The sequence below is a fragment of the Motacilla alba genome, chromosome 1 (assembly GCF_015832195.1).
Source record: "Motacilla alba alba isolate MOTALB_02 chromosome 1, Motacilla_alba_V1.0_pri, whole genome shotgun sequence".
NCBI classification, from domain to species: domain Eukaryota; kingdom Metazoa; phylum Chordata; class Aves; order Passeriformes; family Motacillidae; genus Motacilla; species Motacilla alba.
In genome coordinates this window covers 91,191,844-91,203,492 of record NC_052016.1, presented here as the reverse complement: position 1 = coordinate 91,203,492, position 11,649 = coordinate 91,191,844, and the positions used below count along the sequence as shown (strand labels likewise).

Sequence of the window (11,649 nt, the reverse complement as noted above, 5' to 3'; positions counted from 1 at the left end):
TGCAGTACCTTAAATGTTTTCTCCAAGAACTGACATAGTAATAGGTATTGTGGATAAATTACTGTAGGCAAGAAAATTGCATGGGTAAAAGATGTTCACAGATAACTTTATTTATTGCCTTAATTGATTTCTTTTTCTTCACTGCAGTAAGACATCGCCGTTATTTTATTTACATTCATGCATTCTGCTTGAACAAATTTATCTTCATTATTTATATACAACCAACAATATTTTCTTCACTAACTTTCATTTTCCAAAGACCATCTGAAATACCTTAACTATAATAAATACTATTTTCTTCTGAAAAACTCAATAAAAAGCTTTATTTATATTATATAAGAAACTTGGTACTTTTCTGTAGGTTAAGTCAGATGCCATTACATGTGTTTGAGGTCCTCAGCTTATAGCCAACAACAGGTTTAACATAAAAAATTTAGTGCTGTCCTGGTACTTGCTGACAAAATTAAGCTCAAAGCTCTTATTGTTTCCATCCAGAAGTTTTCTGAAACAGCGTCCATTTCTAAAATGCACCAAAAACATCAAGTGTGGAAGAAAAAGAAACTATTCAGCAGTGAAACTAACAGGTCGTTCACTTTATTTACATCCTCTTGAGGAGATCAGTTTCTTCTCCTAGAACAGGATGCAGTTTCATGACATGAAAATCTCACTGTTGGGAAAGAGGTTTTTGTATCTGCCAAAAGCAGAACTGCCGATTATCACCTTTACCCTGGCTGTGCCGTCTTCAGGCATGACCTCTATTTCCTGAACTGTTGCTTCTTTATAGAGCCAACTGTAAATGTAAAAGCATATTAGCATATTAAAAGTATGACACATTGCACAAAATGTGATTCTTGGTCTAGGTTCAAAGGTTCCTATCCAGGTAACACTTTAAAAGATGAAGTGCTTCGCTTCACTTCTCTAATGGGGCTGTTTTTTGTCAATAGGTCGCAAATCATCGATAATTATCTCTGTTATTCTTAACACAGGTAGCAGATTAAAATCAGTATGATATGACCTGAAAACTTTCTGACATGAATGATTAAGTGTTTCATATTTCTCCAAGTCCTTCACATGATTTAAAATTATTTACCTTAGCTGAGGTCCCTCTAAGTTGATGTTAACTGTTAGAATCCTCTTCCCTGTTGCTGTCAGTATTTTTTTCTCTATTTCTTGTTTCAGTTCTTCTAGACCATGCCCATGCAGAGCAGAAACAGCTAAAGCATTTTCTTCAGTGGGTTTATACCTGAAATAAAATTAATTGCTAGCACATTTGTTCATGAAGATTAGGTTGTGAAAATATTCCAAGCACGGACGATTTAACTGAGTTACTTTGTACTGACACCTTCTACAGAGGCCACTTCTTGTATGACTCAAGTGATTTCTTTTGTAATGAAAAGATAATGAATTCTTTTTCAGACTATAGTTACATATGTAAAAGACTGAGAAACAGTATTAAATATATTCTGAAGTGTGGGATCTCTTTTCTACACTAAGAATTAAAAGGATTCTGAAACATTAGAAATGTTTAAGTACACTTGGCATCTCTTGCTTACCTTTCTATCAAATCCATTTTGTTATGAACTTCTACCATTGAGTCCAGTAAATGGCTAGGAAGATTGAGATTCCTCAGAACTGACAGAACAGTTGCTTTCTGGAGGATGGTTTCTGGATGAGTAATATCCCTCACATGAACTATCAGATCCTAGCAAAGATCAATATACAACACCAGTTACCAGGTTGTAGAGACTGTAAACCATTTTTACATTGCTAATTTTTGCAAAATGCTTTCCTATCCATTTGGTAACACACTGGCAGATTAGCACTGTAAAATTAACTATTAAAACAGTATTAAACTGTTGTTTCTTAGTCCATGATGGAAGAAAATCTGCAGCAGCTTAGTCCTCCACCTTTAGTGAGTACAAATTGCCTCCCACAAACCTGAAGCAAATGTTGTCAGTCAAGCTAGTTACAGAACCAGATTTCAAATAATAACTGATACATTTTTTTCAAAGCCAAGACTTTGAAACAGTAAGGCTTCAAAACCACTGGAGATTAAAAAGAGTGATCTCTAAAAAACGCTTTCAGAAGAGTAATGGCTGCAAAACTGTTTCAAAAACTGAGGGGGGAAAACCTCCATTTAACTTGTAATTCTATTTTTACATTCAACATATAGAATATTATCCTTATGCTTAGCTCCCAAGACACTATTACTGCAAAGCTCCACTAAAGCTTCACTAGAAAGCTTTATACAAAATTTACCAGTTTCAAGTATATATATAATGTTTGCCATGATAAAAACCAAGCAACCAAACTCAACATTTGCATTCAAGTAGTTTAATCATCTTTGCTCAAGACATTACTTCAAACTTTTGAAAAATAATTAGAAGTAAGTGACAAACAGGATGGTTTGAGCCAGGTTTTGAAAGCCCTGCTACTACATGGTTAAGTCTAATCTTTAGCAGCATTCTGGCATCTAGCTACCACTGAATTTCATTACCTTTCATAATACAAGGTTTTTGTTTAAATGTCTGTGTGTATGTATGCAGCTTTACACTTTGTTATAGCACAGAAAAACAAACTTTAATGAGAAAATAATTGCTAAAGAACATTTATATTTATTACATGCTGCCTGCATCACATCACAATCACCCACTTGTAGTTCTACGGGCAACGTTAAGTTAAAACCAGGTAATTTCAGATGCTTTAATTCATTTTTAACTCCCAGGAAAGCTAGCCTTGACTCACTTGGATGCACTGTTCAGATATTTTATCAGAAAAGTCTGGTTTATCTGGTTTATGTATCATGGAGATGGACACATATATTCCAAATAAACCCTTTCTGAAATCCCTTTGTAGGTGTATGTTCTGCATAAATAAAGTATAAGAAAATTAGTTTAAGATATTTACATCATTATCTTAGGAGTTTACTATAGTCAGCCAGATACTTTGCTAAGAACAGCATGTCAATTAACTTCCCCTGTTTTCAAGGTTATGTAAAACGAAATTATTTGATTTCCCAATTTTTACAGTCAACTACTTACTGAGTAAGCCACTTCTTCTAGTGTAGCTGAAAATGACTCAACCAGATTATGTGGAAGATCAGTCAGAAACCCAATGGTGTCAACATAAATAACTGGCATATGTGAGGGCAGATAGCCAGCATGGGCTGTAATATCCAGGGTGGCAAACAGCTGATCCCTGGGTTGAAGTCCTGCTTCCCCAGTCAAGGCTTTGATCAAAGTAGTTTTGCCTAATTAAATAAAAAAGGACAATTTTTTTTTTAAATTTTCCAAGTAAAATTTAATTTGCAAGGCTCAGGTGAAATGTATGTGGTAACATATATTCTTACATCAATTTGAGTCTTTTAATTGTAGCTTGCGATCAGTTATATATATGATGTTAGGAAATCCAAAGACAGTTTACATTTCCTAACTTGGAATTGGGTTTAAGGTCACAGTATGTAATCACATACTGGTATCTACAGCTGTGCTGTGAAATCACAAGATGATCAAAGACTCATTCAACCTGCAAAGTGACCTACCTACAACTCTCACCTGTAAGACTCTGAAGAGCACTGCCATGACAACATTAGGAAGCATGCACTTACACACTCCTCAGTGCTTCTGTTGTCAAATGAAATAATTTACTTGCTAAATAAAAAAAATAAAGAGAAGCACTAATAATACACACCTTATTAGGCTGAGGATTTTATTGGGCATTTCCTCATAAACATAATACTAGAGACATTTATTTGACTCAATTAATATTTCACATAATTAGTCATTAAAGTGCTCAGTACGTAGCCTAATTAAAAATTTTAATTATGTGTATGCCAAACTGTTTTATATCTATATATATATTTGAATTTTCAGTTTGAAAAGTATGGAAGTATGACATTTAAGAAAAACATTCTGTATAATCCAAATCTTTGAGTGTACAAGTCATAACAAAATTAGTGCAAGATAGGTTTTTTAAAGAAGTTGAATAAGAAAATGAAATTGTTTTAAGATAATCCAACCTGAAAAAGTGTCTCATCTAAAGTCTACTTATGCCTCGAGTAAGAAATCACTTGTGTAAGCCAAAAAACCAAACCAAACCAAAAAACCAGAAAAAACCCCTTTAGCTTTATTTAGATTCTCCTAGGAACACATCTCATAGTGCTACACATAATCCATGGAAAGCTACAGTGCTCCTTAAGCAGGTTTCTCAGATCAACAGCCAACCCTTAATTGTCTTCCTATGCCTCAAGTCTTCATGGTGATCTAAACACCCGTGTACTTTTCTGTATCCATTCTGATCAAGCAGTAGAGATTCATATAAAGGGACATTAACAGTGCAGTCTTTAGCACTGTATATAAAATCTTTTTGGCACTATAGGGGCTAGGCATTTCTCCAAAACATGTCCTGGAGACTGAAAAAACCAAGCAGCTTAATTTGCTTTCCTAACTACATCCTAACCGACAAATATTCATTACACAATTAAAAAAACTAATTAAAGTACAAAGCCTATACACACACAAATAAGAATCTGGCCAGAGTTTCTAATTAAAAATTAGACAATATAAGCTCTTTTGTGTTATGATTTCAGGAGGTTTTGCTTACCACAGTTGGTATAGCCCATTATTGAGACCACTGGGAACTCGCATTTTCTGCGCTGAGTTCTAAGTAAAGCCCTTTTCCTCCTTAGTTTCTCCAGGGCATTCCTAATTTTAAGTTCCCTTTCTTTTAAGACACGAGTCTGTGTTTCTAGAAACGTTTCACCTGAAAAATACAAATGAGCAATTGGCAGAACAGTTCATAAGAGAAACTGTATAGCAAATGATGTATTTGGAAATCAAGTGAGCTAGCACTAGGGCTTCTAGGGCTTGTGAAGTTAAAAATAAGCCACTAAAACTAAATATTCTTGCCTAAAAAAGTGAATAAGTAATTATAAAAAATATGCTAACCACTCTAAAATATCCATGTACACTTATGAAAAGTCCCTGTGGCAAGCAAATAGTTTATCTTTCACCACTTACTGACCAAAAAATTTGACCAAAAAGACCCAAACCTTATTATTTAACTTACTTTCCAATAGATTTTTGTACATCTGTTTAATTAGATGCAGAACACTGTTTTTCCTCCTGACCTTCTCCAAATAAAATAAAATGCAACTAAATTTGTTTAAAAGCCATGGAGAAAAAAATCCTCTAAATCATTAGATTATTTAGACTTTACCTGAGCCCATGATGTATCTTGAACCACCTCTCTGCTGATCTCGCTGAGACACCTCGTTTTTCAGATTTGACCTGGCAGCAGAGAAGCAATTTTTAAAAATCCAGTTATACCAAAATACCTAAAAATTGTGAAGCAATAGTGTTATTCTGATAGTACAAATAAAACCACTAAATGACTGAGTTGTGAAACCTGCTCACGGTAAGAAGCCTGGAGAAAAAAACCCCAGATTTTTCTGGCTCAACTGTAGCTTAAAAAAAGCATACAACTCTCTTGGTAAATTGTAATTGCTATTCCGAAATTTCAGAGAGCCATCTATACCTCTAAAATGTCCACATAATTCACACCAATGGACATGTACATATTTCCATGCCACATAATGCAGAAATATGGAAAATTTAAATACAAATTAATCTTCCTTGTTTACAGCTTTCTTTATTAAACTCAACAATTTTATATATGGGATATACATATCCAATTCCTACATATTCTTGCAATCCATCTTGTGTCTTAGAAAGAACCGGGACCTTTTCATGAAAAACACATTTTGTAAGATTATTGAACACATTCTGGTTTTGCCTGTCAGCACTGCTGAAGCTTAAAATAATGGCATTACAGTAAATAATTCTGTGCTCTAATCAATCATTGAACACCCTATGTATTTTTTCTTTATAGTAAATATTGCTGGGTTTTGTTACTGTAAAGAAATAGTCACTAAAACATGTAGATATGAGTATGTGATTAGCACAGCCCGAGGTACCTGAGAAGTGGAATTTCAGCCAGCGCTACCTGCAGTTTTGCTTCTTTCGTCCGGGCATTACAGCGGAAAATGTGAAGTACCACGGTGTATCTGTCAAAGACTTGCACGCCCCAGGCACCTTCTAGTTCTTTCTTTAGCCATGTAAGACAAAATAATCGAGATGTCTTCTGTCCCCCACAGTATCCCTAGATCAATTCCTACACAGCAAGTACAGTTAGTTAGCTGATGGACACTTGAACTCAGAGGATCTCAGGATTCCACTGCAATGGATGGGCAATCATTATGAGCATGCAAAGTAAAAATTTGGTTGACCAGAAAGAGAGGAATTAAAGAGAGTTTAGAAAGTAGAACTTTATGTCTAGGCCCATCAAATTCAGCGAGAAACCTTCCACTGCTCTTTATGGACTCTTGCAACAAGTCTTACAGTACATCTCAGAATCAAGAGTGTCAGTAGTTAAATCCTTGTAAAAAATAATTATGAAATACTGGAATGGGAAAGGCTGGGGATAACACAGGAAAAGAAAAAAGGTTACTAAAACTTGCAAACAAATAGAGAGGAATGAAGGAAAATTATTTAACAGCAAGCTTTTAATGAAACAATAAAGTCAACCAACCCAAACCCCTCATCCTTGCTCTAATTCAGCAGAAGACACTTAAAATATGCAGTAGCTCCCTTATGCCATCTCTAAAATCCAGAATCCTTGTATACATGTTCTCAAATACTTTCTTGAATCAACCCTGTTTGATTTCTCTTAAGATCTATATTCATGAAAACAATTTTTAGCAAATCTAGTACTGAAAGAACTCCTACTATAAAATAAAGAGTTTTCCTAAAAACTAGGAAATTGAAGTGAAACATTTTCAACTTCTCTTTCATCAACAAATGGAAACACTTGAATAACCATCTGTTAGAGATACTTGTCATCTCTTCATTTTATAATCAGGGAAAGCATTCAAAACCACCAGCAAAGCATTAATGTTTGCTTGCAAAGTCTGCATACACTTTATACCCGGCATGATGCTGCACATACTAAAAACCCAAAAAAGTTTTTATTTCAGTTTGTCCATGAGTATCTGTAGTTCATGTACCAATTGTTTTACTGCCAGTGTTAGAATACTGAAGTATGCTGCACCTCTCAATGCTTCTTTTTAAGGGTTAGGAATTAAAGTTTAAGTATTTGAAACATTCAACTATAAACATGCTCTGAATTTACACCTCATATTTAAAATACAATTCAGCATCCACAGCACAGGGAAAAAATATGCCATCCATTATAAATATAGAAACTTGAGCACATAGCTAATCCAAAATATTGACATTCTTCATAACAAAAGCTGTGTTAACACCATCATTTTGTGAAAAACACCTTGAGTAACATTTTCAACATTTTAAAAAGGGCTGGTGTCAAATGTGGGAGCAGAGTCTATAATAAATTGTACTAAGTTGCTGGAAAATTTCATGCACAAGCTGGAAACATACATCAACTGGACAAATGCAATAGGCATTAAGATTCTTTTCAATAAAACTTAGTCCTGGTGCTTCATATATAAACGTTTGCAAATTCAGAATCTTAACCGACCACTTCTCCTAACATCATCAGCTTCCAAACAATACTGATGCAAAGAATATGATTTGATATTATATTTAATTACCTTTGTTAGTGAGGATATTCTTTCCACATTCAAGAAGACAGCTGTCACATGGGGCAATTTTTTAATCTTTTCTAAAAGATGGATAATGATTGCAAAATACAGTGTTAAATGTCAATTCTCTTTTTAAAATGCCCAGACTATAAACCATTTTGCACAGAGCAGAATGCTCATAAAACATCAAATGGCACCATATTCTTTGTTCATAGAGCAGTTGTAATTGCTAGTTTAGTACCGTGCCAAGAACAGCATCAGTTTCACTTATGTCAATCACATAAAGTTACAGACTAAATTGCCTCACACATTTTCAGTGACCAGGGGTTATGGGTATTCTGCATTGCTTTTGTAACTTTAAAAATTCTTTCAAGCTTGCCTGCAAACCTGCATGATGGATAAACAAAATTCTCCCTCTCTTCAGCTTTCACACCCATCCTTGAACAGTTTGCCCGCAAAAGTCTTCCATTTAGAGTGATGCAGTGCTGAAAGATCTCAGTCCTTACCTGTCAAAACCTGAAAGTTTCCTTTGCCAAAAACAAACTTCTTGTTGGGATTTTTTGTGGGAATAATTATTTTATCTAAAACTGTCCAGTTCTGTAGAGTATCTACAAGAGCAATGGCTTCGGCAATCTGTAATTCAGCTTCAGGAACATAACAATAACAGAAAAAAAGAAATAAACATTAAAATGTACCATCATAATTCTGCTCACATCTCAAATAACTACAGTACATGCATGAACATGGAAAGATTAAGCTACACTGAAATTCTTTTAACTTCTAGCGCAAGGAGCAAAGTGTCTTACCTCTAATCAGAGTAATGGAACAGTCTGATGCAATTTTATCACACAAAGTGTCTTTCTGACAGTATAAATTATTTCTGTGGTTGTTGGCTTAGGAGAATTTTTAATTGTATTGTCAGGAAAGAAATCGCCAAGTTTTTTTCCTCAACAAGCGAAATGACTAACTAGCTGGAAAATCTGTTATTTCAGATGAGCACAAAGCCACACAATTAACACTTCGGTGTTTTGCAGCAATAATTTTGGAATTACTAATACAGCACATCCTGCTGTTAACTTCCCAGCCACTTATTCATAAAGGACCTAAACTGGATTGTGACTTGCTAAAACCAGCAGATTTGAATCCTGTATTCTGGTTCATCAATTCCTTTTGAGTTTTTAACATCTACATTGCAAAGCAATGATTTTTGAGGACTTTGCGAAATCACAAAGACTACACAAGAATATCAGATCAGCAATTCTAGTCTTGATATGCAAAAATTTTCCTCTTCAGAAGTTTCTCTAGACAGCAAAACATAATTTACATACTAAATAGGCTACATTGATCCAAAAGGTAGCATATTTTTAAAGATCATCATGATCCACTTTTTCCTCATATTATTCATGCTTTTTGTAAAATACACAGATTTCCTGTTGTATCTGTGATACTTCAAAAATAATTAAAAAAAAATTTGTTCGGGCTTCAGGCTGTTCATCTGGAGGGCCTAAATAAATGGAAAGGGACCACTGCTATTCTTCTGTACGTTTGTATAAAAAGGTGTCTTCATATTTTACCTACTTTTCAGTTGTAAAATTATGTCACTTATATGTCACATCAATTCTGAAAAGGTTAAAAGCTTTATTCTGCAATGTGAGAATTTGTTACAATTAGCAGCACTAATAAAACTAAACAAGATTTAGGCTCATCAAATAATAAATTGAAATAAAAGTATATACAAACTGTCTCTTGCCATCCAGAAGAACACAGACAGGCTCAAGAAGTGGGCCCATGGAAAACTAGTGAGGCTCAACAAGTGCAAGGTGCTGCACCTGGGTCAGGGCAAGCCCCCAAGATACAGATACAGGCTGGGAGATGGACAGATCACAGCAGCCCTGCCGAGAAGGACTCGCTGGTGCATGAGAAACTGGACATGACCCAGCACTCTGTGCTTGCACCCCAGAGAGCAAAACATGTCCTGGGCTGCATCCAAAGCAAAGCAGGGCAAGGGAGGGGATTCTGCCCCTCTGCTCTGCTCCTGTGTGACCCCACCTGCAGTGCTGCATCCAGCTCTGGGGTCCCCAGCACAAGGCAGTCGTGGACCTGTTGGAGCAAGTCCAGAGGAGTGCCACAAAGATGATCAGACAGGCGGAGCCTCTCCTATGAGAAAAGTCTGGGAAAGCTGGTGTTGTCTAGCTTGGAGAAGGCTCCTGAGAAGACCTTTTTACAGCTTTTTAGTACGTAAAAGGGGCCTATAGGAAAGACGGGGACAGACTTTTTAGCAGAACCTGTTGCAATAAAATGGGGTAGTGGTTTTAAACCAAGAGATTTGATTTAGATTTGATATAAATATGAAGTTTTTAACAATAAGAGTGGTGAAACACTGGAATAGATTGCCCAGAGAGGTGGAGGTCCTCTAAACATTCCCTGTGAACATTCAAAGCCAGATTAGACAGGGCTCTGAACAAGTTCGTTCAGTGGAAGATGTCCTGTATCATTGCAGGGGGTCAGACTAGATGATCTCCAAAGGTTTCCTCCAACCCAAACCATTCGATGACTCTAAACATAAAAAGATAACTTACAAGATGCTTTAATCCTTTAAATTGCAACCTTCTAATTAGAGAAGTGTTCACAGAGAAGCAGCAAGTTCATCACGTATCTTAATGGTGTGTGATTAATGCTTATATATTAGCTAGTTACAGTGGTTTCTAAGAGAAACCTAATGGTAGTCCTAAAAAATGTCCTTACAGAGGAATTCTTGGTGCATCACGAAGTAACTACATAAAAGCACTTAAGTCCCTGAGAAGATTTATACAGGACTTCATCTTCACTGCACTCTCTTCTCTGGACAGGAGGGTATTGCTGCTCTCCAGCCAACTTCTGGGCAAGCCTAAGGCCAAAGGTCTCCAGCCCACCTGGGCAGGCAGCACGGCTGAGGGCAACTAACACTGTGCTAATAACAGGGACACCCGACTGCTCCCCTGACCAACCTGCACTGAGGCGTTCTGCCGTCCAAAATACAGTCAGCATGGTTTGCAAGGAAAAGCACAGACCTGCCAACACTCACTAACAGCTCCTTGTCTTTTAAATAGTTGTCAAAAAAAGGAAAGAACGACTGAGACCTTCCATCCAAGCTTGTCCTTCGCGGTTTCACCACTCTGACAGCGGGTCCACATCACACTAGCGGCACAGCCACAGAACCAATTGGGTTGGAAAAGACCCCTGAGATCATCGAGTCCAACCTGTGACCGAACATCACCACGTCAACAGCCCATAGCACTCAGCGCTACTACCACTCTTTTCTTACACACGTCCAGGAACAGAGAGTCCACCACCTCGCAGGGCAGTCCGTTCCGGACCCCCTGGTGTACAGCTCCCTGCGAGCCCGCCCGCCCCCGCGGCCCCGCACCCGTGGTGAGCGGCGACTTCTGCGGGCCCCACTTGACCGCGGGGTGCACGACGGCAACGCGCTGGGCGCCGGGCCCCGGGGCCAGCGGAGACGGGGCCAGCAGCTCCTCCAGGGCCGCCTCATCCTCCTCCTCCTCTTCTTCTTCTTCTTCTTCATCCCCGCCGGCGCCCGCCGCCCCCTTCCATGGCGCTCCGCCGCCCGTGCCCGGCGGGCGCAGGAGGGCCCGGAGCGGGGCGGCGGCGCCGAGCGGGCGGGCGGGCAGCGGGCGGCACCGGGGCGCGCCCAGGGCCGCCGCCGCCCGCCGGCAGCGCAGCAGCAGCGACCACGAGAGGCGGCCGGGCCGCATCGGCACCGCAGGGCCCGGGGCTGCGAGCACGGACCGTCACCGGCCGCGTCTTTCCGGCCGCTGCGGAAGCGCCGCCGCCGCCCATGTGACAGCGCTCCCCGCCCCTGCCGGGCCCAGCGGCCGCCGTGATTGACGCCGGGCCCGGGCCGGCCTCGCTGGGCAGCGCCCGGGAAGGACCGCGGGCTTGTCGGTAGGTTTAATTTCTTTCTGTTTCATCCTTTTCTGCGGCCGGGCAGGGTGCTGTTTCTGCCCTGGTTTGCCTGGAATTAAGTCTCTTTG

General features: G+C 38.7%; 2 protein-coding genes across 6 annotated transcripts in view; one reads left to right on the top strand and one right to left on the bottom strand.

The window, feature by feature from the left end:
* Positions 1–81: 81 nt before the first annotated feature.
* Positions 82–11,448, bottom strand: GTPBP6 (GTP binding protein 6 (putative)). 2 transcript variants are annotated; one of them, XM_038158111.1, is made up of 10 exons: positions 11,025–11,448; positions 8,125–8,262; positions 7,628–7,698; positions 6,004–6,105; positions 5,218–5,335; positions 4,603–4,761; positions 3,042–3,250; positions 1,554–1,702; positions 1,091–1,243; positions 82–790 (listed from the first exon to the last, which is right to left on the bottom strand). In XM_038158111.1, the coding sequence occupies exons 1-10, from the start codon at positions 11,368–11,370 to the stop codon at positions 649–651; spliced, it is 1,587 nt and encodes a 528-aa protein (XP_038014039.1). In that variant the 5' UTR covers positions 11,371–11,448; the 3' UTR covers positions 82–648. The 2 variants fall into 2 exon arrangements, with proteins under 2 accessions (XP_038014039.1, XP_038014047.1); XM_038158119.1 differs by having other exon boundaries at positions 5,218–5,288; positions 5,975–6,105; positions 11,025–11,446.
* LOC119709805 (cohesin subunit SA-2-like) overlaps positions 11,424–11,649 on the top strand; it is a 58,148-nt gene continuing 57,922 nt past the window's right edge. For all 4 annotated transcript variants that reach the window (XM_038158059.1, XM_038158051.1, XM_038158040.1 and 1 more), the window contains exon 1: positions 11,424–11,560. The gene's annotated coding sequence lies outside the window, so the exon portion shown is untranslated. The remainder of the gene's footprint in view (positions 11,561–11,649) is intronic.

What these genes read in the sequence shown, in the direction of transcription:
- GTPBP6 (XM_038158111.1), bottom strand. Translation starts at nt 11,370, where the DNA reads ATGCGGCCCGGCCGCCTCTCGTGGTCGCTGCTGCTGCGCTGCCGGCGG. An exon ending in AAGATACATCATGGGCTCAG is followed by an intron (nt 4,762 to 5,217) that starts GTAAAGTCTAAA and finishes TGTATTTTTCAG; the next exon opens with GTGAAACGTTTCTAGAAACA. An exon ending in TTAGAGGGACCTCAGCTAAG is followed by an intron (nt 791 to 1,090) that starts GTAAATAATTTT and finishes TTACATTTACAG; the next exon opens with TTGGCTCTATAAAGAAGCAA.